We start from the raw sequence: 18309 nt of genomic DNA on the forward strand, positions 1-18309 counted from the left end.
TTTATTTTCATTGTATTTGTACTGTACAAAATTATTTACTTATGAGTTGCCTCCCCCTTCTAGAATGAAGTCTAGGAGCACAGAGATCTAATTTGCTTCACTGCTGTATCCCCAGTTCCTGTGTGCTCTCAATAAATATTTGATGAATGAATGAGTGAATGCTTTGTAAAAGATTACTCTGGCTATTTGGAGGATGGGCCATAGAAAGGGTAAGAGTGGAAACAGTTCAGTCAAAGTAGAAATGATGATGGTGGCTGGGATTAGGGTGGTATCTGTGCTGATGGAGTTAAATGGATAGATTTGGGGTATATTTTGGAGGTAGGTCTAAATTCACCTGATGAATTTCATGTGGAGGTGAAGGAAAGGGAGGAAATACTCCTAGGTTTTTTGTTTGAAATCCGGGGTAGGTGGCATGCCATTTACTGAGCTAGGAAAAACTGAAAGGAGAACAGCTTTTTTGTGTGTGAGGTTGAGGCATGGGGGGTGGAATCAGTTTTTATGTTTTGGGCATGTTAAGTTGCCTCGTTGACCTTAAGTGGAGATGTCCAGGTGGGTAGTTGATTCCATGAATCTGAAGCTCAGGGGAAAAGGTCAGGGCTAGAAAAATAAATTTAGGAGTCATCAACATATAAATGGTACAATGGAATCATACCAAACAAGCATTTAACTTATTAAAATTGAGTTATACATATTCAGCCAGAGAGTGTGAGAAATACTTTACATTGTGTGATTCCTTTACACTCAAGTAAAGTAAGTGTGGAGTGAGGATGAGATGAGAGATGTGAGTCTGCTGTACCCTCAGATGGAGTCAGTCCCCAATTCTCTCATTGTGGGAGCAGCTTGCTGTTCCAATTGTGTCTGCTCTTTAAAAATAAGTATTTTTCATGAAATGTGGCTCCTGAATGAAAGCCCCAAGTACTTTTTCATCTATTGCTCAATAAAAACAATTTATCTCAACATGGCAAGGGAAAAAAAATCAACTGAGTTTTTTAGGAAATGGAGTGTTGGTCTTCAGTTTGGCACATAAGTATGGCCACAATCATGTGTAAAATCAACATGTATGAAACCACAACTTCTGTAATTTATAAGTGATTTAAGTAGTTTCCAAGAGTAATTACACTTCATGAGTTTTTTTTTTTTTTTTCTTTATGAGCCGACTTTAGAACCCAATCCCTATGTAAGTGGTGACAAACCCATATCTAAAAGCACGGTCATAAATGTGATCACTTAGAGACATTGTGTGACTAGGGAAGAGAAGGGGACCCAGAACTCACCTTTAGAGCACACCAGCATTTAGAGATTGGGTAGAGGAGGATATAACTATAAAACAAAAGTTTGAGAAGCAATCAGTGAGGTAGGAAGACGAGGAATGTGGTGTCCTGGCAGCCAGAGGAAAGTTTCAAAAAGAAGGTAGTGATCAGATGTTTCAAAGGCTGTTGAGAGGCTGAGCACGAAGAAAAAAGATCACTGAATTTGGCAACATGGAGGTCACTAGTGACCTAATATCAGTTTCAGTGGCATGGTGGCTGGAGATGATTGAGCGCTAGAGGTGGAGAAAAGGAGACTGTGATGAAGCCAACTCTTTTTTTTTTAATAAATTTATTTATTTTTGGCGGTGTTGGGTCTTTGTTGCTGCACGCTCTTTGTTGCGGTGCACATGCTTCTCAATGCAGTGGCTTCTCTTGTTGCAGAGCATGGGCTCTAGGTGCACTGGCTTCAGTATTTGTGGCTCGTGGGCTCTAGAGTGCAGGCTCAGTAGTTGTGGTGCACGGGCTTAGTTGCTCCACAGCATGTGGGATCTTCCGGGACCAGGGTCCAAACCTGTGTCCCCTGCATTGGCAGGCGGATTCTCAACCACTGCGCCATCAGGGAAGTCCCTGAATCCACCTCTTTCCAAAGGTTTAACTGAGAAGGAAAGCAGAGAAGTAGAGTAGTAACTAGAGGCAGATGTGGGTTCAAAGGTGAGTTTTGCTTTTTTTTGGTATAAACCTGGAGCAAGTTTTCACAAACTCCATCTTTTGGTTTGTGCCTTTTTCATACTTTATTACATTGTTTTTTTAAAAATCACAACAGCAGTATCAAAGACAACCTATGTACAAACATTTTACAAAAGAAATATTGCTAGTATCAGCTGTAATAAGGGCAAGCTGAAGAATAGATGCTGAGTTTCTGGGCCAAAGTCTGCCCTCAAAGACATCTAAAATGTGTTCAGGCAGCTGAAACAGGCTTCTTTCTGATGACAAGCATGTGTGGTCGGTAATATTAATACAAACGATGGTAAATGAGGATACTACTGGGCCCAAGTAGCGAACTCCTCATCAGGAAGGCCACCATACAAGTGGAGCTAATCCAATAACCTAAACCCAAGACAGTAAAAGCGCTGTTTCCCATCTGAACGCATTTAAGCCTTCAGCAATGATTGCGTCACGTGTAAACGATGCTGGGTTGTCATACAGACACTTGATTCTTATACATAACCCTATGCCAAACTTCCCTTAACTCTCGAGTCAGGTTTCTGGTTGGACCGAAAGGGGAGGAATTTTAGAAATGCTTCCTTCAGGACAGAAGTCAGAAAGAGAGGTGATCCTGAGAACAGGATCTATTAAATTTGGTGGCGGCGGGGGGAGGCAGGAATTTGGGAGGAGGAATGACTCCTTGGGGCCAAGAATGAAGCAGCGTGACTCACTTGGGTCTGGGACCTTGCTGAAATCTGATCCCCACCCCACCCCAGCCCCGCCGGTATCTACAAGCTCGGTTCCTTTCTCATCTCCCCCAGTTCCTTCATCTCCACCTTCTTGTACTTCCCCGACTTCCTCCGGTTGGTGATCACCAGGACGGTCACGCCGGCGACCAGGGCCACCACGACCACCGCGATGACGGCGATGAGGCCGCTGGTGAGGCGCTTCATGGAGAACTGGGGGGACTTCTCATCCAGGAGGTAGATGAGCGTCCGCTCCAAAAGCAGGGGCTCTCCGCGCACGCGCACGTCGAGGCCGCGGTGGCCGGTGAACAGCGACTCGCCCTTGACGTCCCTCTCGAAGCAGTAGGTGGCGTCGGCGATGTCAGCGGCCTCGGCGATGTCCACGTCGCCGGCGACCTTCTGCGACGTGTTCTGCTGCAGCTCGATCTGGATGGTGGGGTGCTCGTAGTGCACGGCCGCCACGAACTTGGGGTGCAGCGGGTCGCGCTCCCGTAAAAGCCGCCGCAGCTCGGCCTCCAGGTCCGAGGGGTTGAAGGCGCGGGCGGCCGGGCGGTGGCGCAGGTCGATGAGGATGGGGTGGGTGCGCACCAGCTCGTCGCAGCGCAGGCTCAGGTCGACCTTGTCGGTGCGACGCATGCCCACCGAGTTCACGCACCACCACACGGACGTCTGGTTGCACTAGCGCGCCTTGAAGCGGCCCTGCTGGTCGCAGTCCGGGTCGTACAGGCCGTCGTTGTCCAGGAGCGCGTGCTCGCTCGGCCGTACCAGGGCGCGGACGCTCTTCCGGGCGCTCACGCGCGCCTTGAGCAGCAGGCACTTGGATGTGAGCGTGGAGCAGTCGACCTCCAGGCCCGAACCGAGCACGCGGCACAGGCAGCGGCCCCCTGGGCCGCTCCGGTCGCACACGGTCATCTTGCTGGTGGGGCACGTGCACTTGTCCTGCGCGGCCGCTTGATCGATCACCGCCGCCAGTAGTAGGAGCGGCGGCAGCAGCAGCGACGGCGAAAGCAGCGCGAGGCCCGGATCCTGGGCCATGGTGGGGCGGGGCGGAGGAGTGCGGAAGGGGCGCGGGCTGGCGAGCGCTGGGGCCTCTTCCGAGCTCGGGCTCCGCTGTCTGAGAAGGTCTCCAGGTGTCTGGGGTTTTGCTTTTTGTTTTTGATGTTTTTAAGGATGGGTGCTAGGGAATATTTGTAAATTGCAAGGAATGGTCCAGTGAAAAGATGGAAATTGTTGATGTAACAGAGAAGGGAGAAAATAATGGGATGGGCGTGAGATGAGATTTTGTCAGGGAGTGTTGGAGGGCTGAGGAGGGAAGAAATTATATGAAATAACATCCTCAAAGAGTGGGAAAATGAACTTACTGGGAAAAAGCAATAATACCGATGGGCAGTGAATGCTCATTTGAGTTGGAAACAATGAATTAAAAAAGAGACTAATCAGCGCGATTCAGCTACTTAGATAAGGGTGTGAAGAAGTTGTATTGCTGGATTTAGCCGGGGTTAAAGTATTTTCAGGTAAATATGATAGAGGATTATGGCAGAAGTCCTTGTGCGCCCTCTCCCGCCTCAAAAAGGTCCCCTGGGATTGATAGTTCAACAGAGATTTGACCTCCTGAAACCCAAGAAGAAAGGGGAAAATCGCTGGGAATGGCAGTCTTATTCAGAATAATACTCTGGGTTAGATTAATAATCCAACTTGCTTCCCTTCTTTCAGAGGAAGGAATTGTATGGAGTATTGAATATGTGCTCTATTTTACTTTCATAAGCATATAGTTAGAGTAAAACGAGTCTGAGTTTAAATTCCTCCCAGCCTCTCCACCTGCCAGCTGTGACCTGGTCAAATTAACCTCTCTTGGTCTAATTTCCTCATTTGTAAAGTGAGGATTATGATACCTACAGCAGGATGGTTATCAGCGTTAAGCTGAGCTCATAGGGCAATGGTGTATAATGGAAAAAGCATGGGTTTTGGGTGTCAGAAAGACTTATGTGTGAATCCAGTTGTATTATTTAATAATTTGACCATTGTAGGCAGGTTATTTCACTGTTCTGTGCCTCAATTTCCTCACTGGTAAAATGGGGATTATAGCATTATAATATCCTATAATCATACCTTGAAGGCTAGGAGTAACACTGGTTCCCCACACAGAGATCAAAATGGTGGGAATTGGCTTAGGATTCTATCTGTCTATCTACATTTATCCATATTAGAAATATGTATTATATATATGTGTGTGTTGTATAAAGCTTTTGGAACAAAATCTCAAACACAGTAGGTGCTTAATAAATATTAGTCCTTTTCTTTCTTGCAGTCCATTCTCCTAGAGCTATAGTTCTTGGCCTTAACAGCACTTTAGAATCCTCTGAGAAACTTAAAAAACAAAAGAAAACTTGGTCCAACCCCCAGAAATCCTGGTTTCATTGTTCTGGAGGAGCTCTCTGGCCCGTAATTTTTGAAAGCTGCTCAAGTGAATCTAATTGCACTCAGGATTAAGAATCACTGCTAGAATTATCTTTCTAAAGCCCAAATGAGACTATGTTGCTTCTCTGCTTAAAAATTTCTCATGATTTTCCACTGTCTACTGAGTGTAGTCCGAGCTCCTGTGACTTGTACGCCAGACCCTTAGCAGTGATTCTCAACTCTCTCAGGACACATGACACACTCCCATAAATAACTTCAGCTTGAGTTCAACTGCCCCCAACCCTTTTACTTAGCAGTTGTGTGATCTTAGGCAAGTTACTTATCCTCTGTAAGCTTTAATTTTATCATCTGATTTTGCCTTTGCTTCTTCTAACTCTGAACCTTTGTACACGTTTTTTTTTTTTTCTTCTTGGAATGTCCTCTCTCTTTTTCCTCTCTGGGAAATGCCTTATATTCTTTGAAATTCAGTTTATATGACTTATGGTTACCAAAAGGGTAAGGGGGGGCAGATAAATTGGGAATTTGGGATTAACAGATACACCATACTATATATAAAATAGGTAAACAACAAGGACCTACTGTAGAGCACAGGGAACTATATTTGATATCTTGTAATAACTTATAATGGAAATGAATCTGAAAGAGAATATATATATGTATAACTGAATCACTTTACTGTATACGTGAAACATTGTAAATCAACTATACCTCAACAACAACAAAAAATTCAGGGGCATCCCTGGTGGCACAGTGGTTAAGAACCCGCCTGCCAATGCAGGGGACACGGGTTTGAGCCCTGGTCTGGGAAGATCCCACATGCTGTGGGGCAGCTAAGCCTGTGAACCACAACTACTGAGCCTGTGCTCTAGAGCCCGCGAGCCACAACTACTGAGCCTTCATGCCACAACTACTGAAGCCCACGTGCCTAGAGCCCTGCTCTGCAACAAGAGAAGCCACTGCAATGAGAAGCCCATGTACCGCAAGGAAGAGCAGCCCCTGCTCGACGCAACTAAAGAAAGCTGCATACAGCAATGAAGACCCAATGCAGTCAAAAATAAATAAATTTATTTTTAAAAAATTCAGTTTATATGTTGTCTGCTCTGAAGCTTACCCTGAATGTCCCCTCCTTGACATAGTCCCTCTTCTTTCTTTGAGTTTTCATGCCACTTTGTAAATGCCTCTATTTTAGCTCTTTTCCTGTTGCATTGTAATTTTGTTTTCCACATCTGTCACATACCAGACTTTAAGCTTTTTGAGGGCTGGGCCTGTAATGTTGGCCTAGCATGGATACTGTTTCATACTTAAGTGGTCAATAAATCTTGTTGAATTAATGAAGTGAAATAAAATAGACAAAGATTCCTGAAACTGCCAACCATGTGGATTTAGGAAAGGACCTATATCTTTTGCTTGGTGCTTTGTAATAAATTTTGGCTGAATGAGCGAATAAAGTCAAATGAAACTGTCAGACTGATATCATTTTCTACCTTGACAATGTCCAGCTGACTCATTAAGGGACCATTTCCTCTTGGGGAAAAAAACAAAGCAAAACAATTAAAAACCATCGTCAATAAAAGTGGTGAGGAAATTGAATCATGGTTTTGTATAAGTGGAATTTCTCCAAAAACCAGTATGGTCTGACTGGTAGACACACATGGTTTCTCAACTGTAGCAAGTGAGAACACAAATTTTGTATAATGCTGCAGTGGGAGCTGGTTGGGATATCTTGTTGTTATGGACAGAGTGATCACTTCATGTCCTAAAAGTATGTTTTTGAAAATCTTTCTCTCCTCCACTCCCTGCTTCTCATTCAACAAACTTTGGCATTGTTTTCACAGTGTGATCGGCATGGACTTGGGCTTAGAGATGCAGAGATAGACACAGTCCTTGCTCTCAAGTAGCTTAAAGTCTGCTAAGGATAGGGACTAAAGTCTGTTAGAGTCTGTTTTCAAACAGAGCAAGAAAATTCCCTAAGCACTGTATAAGTTATAGGAGGTAAGGGAGTGTTTTCTCAGTGGTGGTAGGATGGGATGGGCTTTGTAGGAAGTTAGGAAAGTTTTATAGAGGAAATAAAGCTTGCAAACCCTTAAAAAAAGATGTTGGCAAATTAGACAAGACGGGCAAGTCTCTTTTAAATAAAGGGAACAGTAGCAACAAATGTAAGAGGGTATGAAAATGCCTGTTGTGGGACTTCCTGGTGGCGCAGTGGTTAAGAATCTGCCAGCCAATGCAGTGGACATGGCTTTGAGCCCTGGTCCTCTGGGAAGATCCCACATGCCACGGAGCAACTAACCCATGTGCCACAACTACTGAGCCTGTGAGCCACAACTACTGAAGCCCGCACGCCTAGAGCCCGTGCTCCGCAACAAGAGAAGCCACTGCAATGAGAAGCCCGCGCACCGCAGCGCAGAGTAGTCCCCGCTCGCCACAACTAGAGAAAACCCACCCATAGCAACGAAGACCTAGCACAGCCAAAAAATAAAGAAAATGCCTGTTGTGTTTGGGGATCTATTAGTGGTTCAACAAAACCTGAAGTGGATGATGCAGCAAGAGGTGGAATCAGACAGGTGGGTAAGGACTAGCTCCTGTACACCTTATGGGTACGCCAAAGAGCTTGGACTTGATCTTGTAGGCATTGAGAGCCATTAAAGGATGTCAAGTTAGTGATATAAACAGCTTTTTAATTTTAAAAGATCACTCTAGCAGCAACATGGAAGGGAGGCAAGCCTGGAGTCAGGGAAACCAGAAGAATATCACGGTAGTAGTTTAGTGAGGGAAGAAGGCAGTAGCAAAAGGGAAGAGGAGACAGGAGCAGATCTAAAGGACATTAAGGTGGGGACATTGATAGCACTCCCTTAGTGATTAGATGTAGGAAGACGGAGACAGAGAAGCCTAAGGTAGCTCCCAGGTCTCAAACTTTGGTGACTGGGTGAGGGGGCCTCTGTTTATGGGGATGGGGAATATTGGAGGGCTAGGATAGTGTGAGAACAACATAATAAAGTTTAATTTTGAGAAGGTCTGAGTTTGAGATTTCTGTGGAACACCTGAGTGGAGTTTCTAATGGTCATTTGGAAATAGGAATTATTTCTTTGCAAAGGGAGCTAGAAACTTCTAGATCACAGCTTCAGGGTCTTAATTAAAAATAAGCTGAGGAGAGAGTGATTGGCTATAGATAATAAACACAGCAGCCATTCACACAGACAAAACTCTCACTTTCCCTGGGGCTAAGTTTTCAATATCAAATTCTCAAGCCTTACCCATAGTCTTGTACTTTAGAAATCCAAAGCAAGTACTTAAGGAATCCAGATTCTTACACTTTTTGTACATTTCTGTTTTGCCATCAAGAGTCCAATGTACAAAATGTTAAGAGTCAAAAGTATAACATGTTCTTTCCAGGCTTTAATGGAAGTTTAACGCAATATAAATGTAACCACTCAAACATGCTCGTAATCAGGACAGAATTCAAGTAAACATCGCCAGGACCAAAGCTGACCTCACGGTGGCACTCCAGTCTTGTCGGAATAAAGGGCTCTGGAATCATCTTACTAAACTCTTAAGTGGACAGTCCACTCTGAAGTAAAGAGTTGGCATAAACTCTGGGTCCATAGGCCACACAATTAAACTACCTGGGGAGAATCTACAGGGAAGGATATCCTTTTGTTTTTAAATCCGCTCTGACCTAAGGCTGGATCAACAGTACAGGGTATGATATGGCAGCAGGTCTCCATCCAAAAAAAAGAAATTTCACCGGGGTTCAAAACTAACCAAAATAATACCCTCATTATTATTTATTAATAGCTACCATTTATTGGTACCTACTGTGTGCCACATACAGTTCAGAGTGCCTTTCATATTATATGAGCTCACTGAACTCTCATACCAGCTCCGTGCAATTGATAATTATTCTCGTTTTTCTGAGGAAGAAGCTGAAGCTCAAAGACATTAAGTCACTTGCCTCTCAAGTCATCCAGGTAGTAAGTATCCATGCTGTATTTTGAACTCAATTTGTATGATTCCAAAATTTGAGGTCTTTAAGCAAGGCTGCATGGCCTCGTATTATTGATGCCAAAATTAAAGCAGTAACAAATGAAACTTTGTGGTTTTCTTTGGGTATACACTGTTTGGATTGAGGTGGTTTAAATAATACTGTATTTAGGGAGATCTAGTGAGGACCCCTATTGTGAATTTGAGGCCTCTTCCTGAAACTCTTCACCACCTATAAGAAACAGGACATTTACGTATTCACAAAGTATGTCCCACAAGGTATTTATTAATTACAAAGAGAAAAAGAGCAAATTTACAGTGGAGAAATCTTGCAGATGCTATGTTAATACAATAAAGTATAAATGAGAACGCAAATGTGGTAAAATATCAATATCTGTGCCACAGAGAGATTCTTTTCCTTTTACGGTGGAAAAAACAAGGGGACAGGGAGGTTCTGTTGACAGGATTGGTCAGCAGTGGAGCAGAGGACTAATTTCTATCTTTGATCTCCATCTGTGAAAGCCCAAAGCCCACAAAGGTTTCCAAATGAAATAGTTACCTTTCTAAGGGGTAGAGAATTATTGATGAATCCTGGACTCTATATAAAGGAAGACTCCCAAATGAAAGACACAAATAATAAAACTCCAGAATAATGTTATTATACTGATTATAGACGGTAGAGATGGGAGTTAGTTGTCCTTACTCCTCCAATGCTTAATCAAGAGTGTCAAAGCATATTTACAAAGCATTTTTTAAATGCCTTACAGACTTCAAAGCCATAAATAGCTTCTCTGTCTCTCTAGGGCTAAATGCCAGCATTTTTGTACATCCTCAGTCTAAGAGAATTAACCAATCTGTCTATTTCTTTAAAGAACTGTTCTTTTAGTGAGAAGGAAAAGATGTCTAGAGAAGCTTTTTGTTCAACATGTCGGTGTTCGCATGATTTACAGTATAATTAACCAGCCCTGTAGCACCAGCAGACCAGCTCCTTTTACTATTCATCATGTTTCCAGTGACTTCAGATCATCAACTCTGTTGGGAGGAAATACCTCCTCCTTAGAGATGTAAAAATATTATGTCCCTGATCATTCCCACAGCCAGAATGTGATCCATCCTCATATAAGTATTGTTTTTCAGATCTAAGGGATTCCTCCCCCACCCCATTATTTTTGCACATCATTACTCTCAGAGCTAAAATCTAATTAAATAAATACATGCAAAATCTAAAACTACTTAGGAAGAATTTTGTTATTCAATTGCTTATAATTACCAGAACACATTTGTTAAGATATGAAAGTCTGGTAACTCAAAATCTAAAACAAAATACCTATGTAAACAAATAGGTAATAAATGTTATCACAGATCTATTTTAGATCTCTATATTAAAACCTTATTAGGCATCTAAAAAACTTCAGAAGTGTTCACTTTGGGCCCAGTAATTCTACTTCTGAGAAGTTACCCTAAATATACACCTCCAACAATATGAAAGTACGTATGCACGAGGTTAATTATTGCAGCACTGTTTGTATTTGCAAAATAAGGGACACAACCTAAATGCCCATGTAGAGGAGAGATGTTGAATAAACTATAGTACAAGCACATAATCGAGCACTACACATCTGTAAAAAAGAGTGAAGAAGACGTTTGCAAACTGATAAGGAATAATTTCTAGGATATACCGTTTAGTGAAAAAAAGCAAAGTACGAAAGAGTATCTGTAGTATGCTACCTTTTGTGTAAGAAAAAAAGGGAAGTGAGAAAAATACACAAGTGCCTGCATTTTGACCAAAAAGCAAACCAGGAAGGATAAACCAGAAATTAATGAGATTACTGTTACTTACAGGAGGTGGTTGGGGATGAGTTGAAAGGGTAAGTAGAAGGTAGAAAGTGACATTTCTCTTGAATACTCCTTTTTATATAGTTCTGTCTTTTGGATCCATGTTAATAATTCATATATTAAGTAAAACACACACACACACACAAATAGGGGGAAAGCCTGAAAATGGAGCACAAACAAATCAACCTAATGGTTTTAAATGAATAATATAAACACATTGAAAAGCACATTTTTGTGTGGGAGGGAAAACTAACTCAAACCAAGTAACTTTAGAATATGATATTTTTTGCTATATACTCTCAGACTAAAGAAAAAATGAACTGTAAATGAATGTTAAAATGAAATTGGTTTGTTTTTTTGCAGTGGTTGGGTTTTGTTTCGTTTTGATAGCAATTCTAAAACTACTTTCTGTGTAATCTGAGATTGAGTGAAGAAGTAAATGTATAAAATATATTATAAACAATGAGATTCAATTTTCTCACTGAGAGAAAAGAGAGTTACAAATATGGAAAGAGAGAAGAGTAGAATGAATTCTATAGTATTGGATTAGAATTGGACATGACAGCCCTGTCCACTGAGAAAGCCCAGAAGCAATGACATCCCAGGAGCAATTTGGTTTCTAAACTCTGTTTGCTGCTAAATGGAGCCAGGGCCCCTTGGAGGACTGGCGGATTCTAGAGCTAGAGCTGAGAAAGAACAAGATGAACCTTGAACATCGTATTAAATTAGTAAATTAGGAAATGCTCAAAGAATGGTAGGACAGGTCAGAATGACAAAAAGAGCTGTACTGAAGGGATTAGTACCAGCCAAATCTGGGACAATTAAACGTAAAAATAAATACTGATAGTCATGTATTACAACCCACCGCGTAAAATAAGAACACATAGGCATATAAATAAATGAAAGAGTAAATAATGTGGGGGAAGGGAAAGTGAGTCTCAATAGAATGTCAGCTAATAAATTTAGAAGGAATGATGGAATTAGAAAAATCACTATTTGGCAACCATCATAGTAATAATTGAATAATCAATGGATGGTAGAATGAGTAGGTGAAATCTGGATGAGGAACAGGATATTTACATAGCTGCCAAGCAAGTTCTCACAAGATATCATTATTATTATTTTAATTATTTATTTATTTATTTATGGCTGCATCACGTCTTAGTTGCAGGATCTTTCGTAGTAGCGCGCGGGCTCTTTGTCGAGGCGCGTGGGCTCAGTTGCCCCACGGTGTGTGGGATCTTAGTTCCCTAGCCAGGGATCGAACCCGTGCCCCCTACATTGGGAGTGTGGAGTCTTGACCACTGGACCACCAGGGAAGTCCTCTCACAAGATATTATTAATTACAAAGAGAAAAGTAGTAAATTTATAGTGGAGAAATCGGCAGGCGCCATGTTAACAAAATGATCAAAGTAAATGATAAAGCAAATGGGGTAAAATCTCGATATTTGGGAAATCTTGGTGAGATGTATACGGGAATTTTTGGTACTATTTTTACAACTTTTCTGTAAGTCTGAGATTACATAAAAATAAAAAGTTAAAAAGAAAAGCTTATTAAAGCATTTCTGAGGAGTTTGCTAGGCTATAGCAAAACAAAGGTTGTAATCAATGTATAGCAAGTTAATTCTGCCTGCCTCCTTGGCAAAATGGTGTATGGAAAGTCATCGTTGGGAAGTAGGAGGTGGCAGGAGGGCAAAAACCTTATTAGATGTTTCCTTGAATAAAGTTTTTTCAAAAATTCTTTTTGAAAAGATGTAAACCTGTTGAAAAAGGATTTTTGATAGCAATTTAAAAAACTATGCATGTATAACTGAATCATTTTGTTGTATACCTGAAGCTAACACAACACTGGAAATCAACTATACTTCAATAAAAATAAAATAAAATAACAAAATATGTAGCTAATTAAAAATGAAGTTTTTCTGTACTTAAAACTAAGCAAGAGAGTTCTATAACCATTTAAAGACTATTACTCACTCAAAATACTCTATATATAAAAAGAAAAGCACACTACAACATAGGTAATTAACTGAAATAAAAATCAATGTGACATTCAAAAAAAATAAAATAAAAGGCTCTCTAGTATGTGGCAGAGACAAATTCTGTTTCTAGTTGGTAAAAAAACATAATTGGATGAAAATTTAAATGCCAGGAGACATAAAAATCAAAGAAATAAAAAACTTTTAAATGGAGTAATTTCTGTTTTCTTCCCAGATAGTTCATTTAATAGAAATTTCTGATTATGATGGCAGTTATAAATCTTTGATGTTACTGATGCAGAGACATACTCAAAACTGTTTTGTTTTTTTTTTCTGTCACTTAGAAAGATTGAAAACCGTCCTAGGTAACAAATACTACTACTGCAACGACTTGCCAGATACTATTCTAAATATCGTTCGTACATTAACCCATTTAATCTCACTGCAACCCTGGGCAGTAGATACTATTATTAGACTCAGTTTACAGTTGAAAAAACCAAGGTTCTCAAACTTTCTTGATTAACTGTGCTCTTAGTGTCTTCAGTAGTTTTTTCATGGCAACTCAGGCCAAAAGAAATAACGTAATAATTCAATTTATTGAGTTGTTAGAGCCAAATCTCTTAACATCTATTTATGATTTCACAATTTAGTAGCCATTAAAAATACTTATGAATTGAAAGAGAAAATATATTCTTATTTTCTTGTAAAATAATCACGATTACTTGCTAATGGGATAGATGAGCCTGTTGAGGTCTGTACTTCTCAAACCATGAGCTCAGATCAGACACGGCCACACTCATTTTCTGTTCCACACCAATATTCATGCAGTACTTGCTTTTCATCACAACTGCAGAAAACCCAGCTTCTCAAAGACATAACAGCAAAAGGATAATGGTCTAATGCTGAAACCATGATTTACTGTGTACTAGAAGTTCACATGAATTCTGACAGATGTTGAGTGTCACTGTGTTGCTCTTGAAACTTTAAAAAATATTCTATGTTCTCCCATAGGCTTGCTGCTGTGGCACCTTGTGGTGCCTTGGGGCACAGTTTGAGAACTGTAGAGCTAATATAGAATTATTATTCAGTCTGGGGGACAAAATTCTTGGGGGAAAATCAAAATCAGAATAGTATGAACATTAACAAAGTGTAGAAAGAGTTAATATTAAAAAAATCTTGTTCTCCATGTATCTTTTCAATGCATGTCTTTTGTTTTACCTGATTGCTTTGGGATAGATTACTTTTTAAAAAATTTTATTCAAGTATAGTTGACTTACAATATTTTATTAGTTTCAGGTGTACAACATAGTGATTCAATATTTTTATAAATTATACAGCATAGACTTCTATTTTGCAGATAACAAAACAGAAACAGAATCATCTGGAATGAACAATAAAATGTTCACATCATATAGGTCAAAGGTAAATGCTGGCATTTAAGGAGTGGGAAGGACAGTACACAATAAATGTTTCGGCTGATAATATATGTAATAAAAATATTTTATACCACCAAGTGCATAGAGTGAACTCAAGGAACTTGGCAAGTTTAACTGAACCTCTCTTTTAAGCAAATTTATTACTTGAAAACATGAATGTTTTAAACCAGTGTACAAGGGGCTTGATTATTTTACAAAAGAGTATTATTCAAGATTCCTTGGCACATCTAAAGTATGATGTGGTTCACTGAAATTAAAATGTATGCCGAACTGTTTTTGAACACATTAGTTTATGAAATATCTCTGTTGTTTACATTGCATTTTGAGTTTTCTGTCTTTTAGGAGGATAGACAGCAAAATATTCATCTCCTAATTGTCAACAGAGGGAAAATGAAGCACAGAGAGAAGCAATGAGTTTATTTAGCATCATGCAGTAAGAAATGAGAAGGCATCACCTACTCATCTGGGTTGTAAAAAATCATGTTAAAAAATCATGGATGGCATGTTAGTACCTAACGGCCATAGTTCTTTTCACAATAAGGTGATGATATGTAACAATCAATAAATAAAATCAAAAGTGCCCATTTGTACAAGATTTTGTATGAGAGTGTATGTGATTGTTGCCCAAGAATTTAAGTCTCAATTCTATTGACTATATTGACATAGTCAAGATAATGCCAGAGTATCCTGTGAGTGATGTGATGAAAATAGACTTAATGACAGATGGAAGGAACTGCTTACTCCTGTTTTACTCTAATGGCCACGATAAAGGGTTTATTTTGATTAGTGTAACTTCAGTTTATAGTAATAGCATGAAGAACCAAGACAGTTTCACTTCACTTCACATCATCATTTTGACGGCAGATTGACTCAACGAAACTGGGGTTCCCGGAGCACTGAAGAAGATAACCTTAGCTATCTCTGCAAAGGTATCCTGCAGCCCAGACTGAAATACCTTCCTTGGGGACTCTACTATTTTGATTATGGAGAAATTCCCAAGCAATGCCTCCCATAGCCAACTGGGAGCTCCCTGTTGCTCCCTTCCTTTTCACTGTTCAGGCTGAGTACCTGGCATTCTTTAAGGTAGAAATAAAGGCATTTCCTTGGGTCCTGGGAAAAAGCAGGGGACTCTAAGATAATCCCAGTGGAGAGGTGGTCTTTTTTATAGATCTCAATACTAGGTCTGTTGTCCTGAACAGTTGTCTTCAAGACTGTGAGCCATAGTTCACTACCCAAAGTTTGATTTAAATATCATGATTAATTGACTGCAAAAAGAAGATGGGGGAGGAATGTGAAAGGGTCTGTATAACAAAGAACCATAAATCATCTCTGGTAGGGTGGGCCCCCTATCATGCAGCCTGTGGGCTTGCCAGGGAGCTACAGGGAGAAAGATGAGACAGAATAGGGTCTTCCAGCTGCAGGGCTGCCGGAGCCCCAGACCAGGAAAGCTGTTTACCCCCAACCAAGTCCTTCCTGAGGTATCATTCACTTATTCATTTAGTAAATATCTATCAAGTGAGTGCCTACTAGGTGCAAGGCACCATTCTAGATGCTGTTGAAGCGGGAGGGGGCGGGAGGGGGGAAGTAGGACCAAGATGAGTAAGACACAGCACCTGCCTTACTATTTAGTGGACATGGTTATGACAAGGACTCTGCTCTCTTCTTTATCATAAACACTGGTACCTAATTAGGTATGTACTTCACTTTACGAAACAGATGTATTTCTGAGCCTTTCTGGCATTAAAGTGAATTTCCATCTAGTGAATTTCCCGTACATTCTCCATAAAGCTGTCCCTGTCACCCTCAGCTTTCCCTACATTCCTGGAACCCTCTTGTGTATACACTGTATCTTTCTCAGTAGGCCCTTTTGAGGCAGCTGTCCCAGAGTGGAAAGTGGAAAGAGCATGGGCTCTGGAGCTGAACAGGCTCAAATCAGAATCCTACCTCCACTACTTAATAGCCGTGTGTGATCTGGGTTAGTTTCACCGCTAAGCCTCAGTTTCTCTTGTAAAATGGGGATAAAAATAGTTCCTATTCATTAAGACTTTGTGAGAATTTAGTGAGATAAGGTATGCTGGCATTTAGAAAATGCCTGGCATATAGAAAGCATTCAGGAGTGGTTAGTCATCACTATTAGGTGCTTTACAGGTGATTGTTTTACAGGTGAGGAAACCGAAGCTCATTAAGATTTAATAACTTAGGTACATTATAACTTGGAGGAAATACGGCATAGCTTTTAAAAACTCTGGAGTCATATAGACCTCATTCACATTCCTTTTCTGACATTTATCATGTATACAATCCTGAACAAATAATTTGATTTCTCTTAGCCTTCATTTCTCTATTTGTAAAATGGAGATAATTGCTAATAATATCTACTTCACGCTTATTATGAGGATTAACTGAGATGATGTGTGTAATTGGCAAGTGGCAGGACCTGGATTTAATGGCTCTGAATCCCAAGTGCTTACACTTTTCTAATAAACTCACTCACCAGCTCCTTTGCTCTGTGAGCTAGAATTCTAAAGAGTTAGTGGATGTAATCAACACTTGGCAGATTTTTTCCAAGTGCAATAAAGTAGTTTGTTTTCCTCTTTTGATGATTGGTTTGTAGTTTTTCACAGATATGTACTCACACACCCATAATCTTGAACTAGCCTTTCCCCTCCCCATCAGTGGAATGTATATATATATATATATATATATATATATATATATATATATTTTTTTTTTTTTTTTCCAACCTCATCGAGGAATAACCAACATCTCAAAGGAACATACTACTGCCTTCGCCCACATGGACTTTTCAAAATGCTTGCCTTTGAAAGAAATCATCAGCCCAGAGAAAGCATTACAGGGACTTTCTTGCATTGAGGAGTAGGACTAAAATTCAAGTTTGTGGAATGAAACCCAAGTGAAAGGAAAAGCAAGAGCTCGCCTTCTTCTTCCCAGCAAGCCCTGCCTCCAGTTACTGCCCCTCCCCACCCCAGGAAGGGGAGAGAGCCCAGCTGTAGGGTCAAGTAGTGGTGACCAGGTTAGCAACAAGGGCAACAGAGGGAGGAGACAAAAGAACAGAAAGTGGCAGCGGCTGGCTGAATGCCTGAGCATGTTTCTTTGCTGAAAGAGAATGGCGGGACAGCGATTCAAACTGCGAGAGAGGAGGGTGGAGGGGGAAGAGGACAGCTAATGGATGGGGTGGCCCAGCAGGGGTCAGAGGTCAGGAGGGCACTCAGGGAACTAATTGGCCACTCTTCACATATTCACTTTCTGCTTCTAGCCTACAGCTGGGCCTTGAGGGAAAGCGCTGGGGTTGGAGCTGGCTTTATTTTTTTATGCCCCGAGATTTGAGGCCAACTGGTGAAAAGCAAGTGAGACAAGAACCTTCTTTCCTTTTCTAGGAATAGCTGACCAGGGACAGCCTTCTGCAAAGGAAAATGCTGAAGATTCCACTTCACTCATTCATTCATTCATGCATTTCTTCTTCCTCCGCTTCTTCTTTTTCTTCTTCTCCTTCCTTTACCTTCTCATTCTTTTCCTTCTCATTCTTTTTTTTCTTTTCTTCTCATTCTTCTTCTTTTCCTTCTTCTCCTTCTCCTTCTTCTCCTTCTTCTTCTTCTTCTTCTTCTCCATCATCACTATCTCCGTATGTTAATTGGATGCCCCAGGAAATGTTATGCTGGGCACATTCATAAGATGGGAAAGGATTATAGACACCTTTAGCTTGGATCATAAATGATTAGAGTTAGGCCTGGGCTTTAGGGGTCATCTAGTTTCATCTTGTTTCAGACTTATGGAAATGAGGAAAGCAGTTTGCTCAAACTCACAGAGAAAGGAGTAGAGAAGGGAGTAGAGCTCAGGTCTTCTCCCTCCTGGTCCAGAGATTTTTCCATGACACTCTTCTCAGAAACATATTAACTTTGAAAACTTGGGCAGACTGGTTAACAGCTCAGCCTCTGGG

General features: G+C 40.8%; 2 protein-coding genes across 5 annotated transcripts in view; both read right to left on the bottom strand.

Annotated features, from left to right (window-relative positions):
• Window positions 1-1599: 1599 nt before the first annotated feature.
• Window positions 1600-18309, bottom strand: part of HNF1B (HNF1 homeobox B) — a 92233-nt gene continuing 75523 nt past the window's right edge. For 2 of the 4 annotated variants that reach the window (XM_073797400.1, XM_073797399.1), the window contains exon 9: window positions 1601-1905. In XM_073797400.1, the coding sequence (XP_073653501.1) occupies window positions 1753-1905 (153 nt within the window). In that variant the 3' untranslated portion in view covers window positions 1601-1752. Of the gene's footprint in view, window positions 1906-18309 lie in introns of all 4 variants that reach the window. The other 2 variants (XM_073797401.1, XM_073797398.1) reach the window with 2 other exon arrangements.
• On the bottom strand, window positions 1923-5761 carry LOC101329436 (tumor-associated calcium signal transducer 2-like). The gene is given in 1 exon segment (XM_033848233.2): window positions 1923-5761. A coding segment is annotated over 1 exon segment (993 nt). The 5' UTR covers window positions 3737-5761; the 3' UTR covers window positions 1923-2743.

This window comes from Tursiops truncatus, chromosome 20, assembly GCF_011762595.2.
Source record: "Tursiops truncatus isolate mTurTru1 chromosome 20, mTurTru1.mat.Y, whole genome shotgun sequence".
In the NCBI taxonomy this organism is placed as follows: Eukaryota; Metazoa; Chordata; class Mammalia; order Artiodactyla; family Delphinidae; genus Tursiops; species Tursiops truncatus.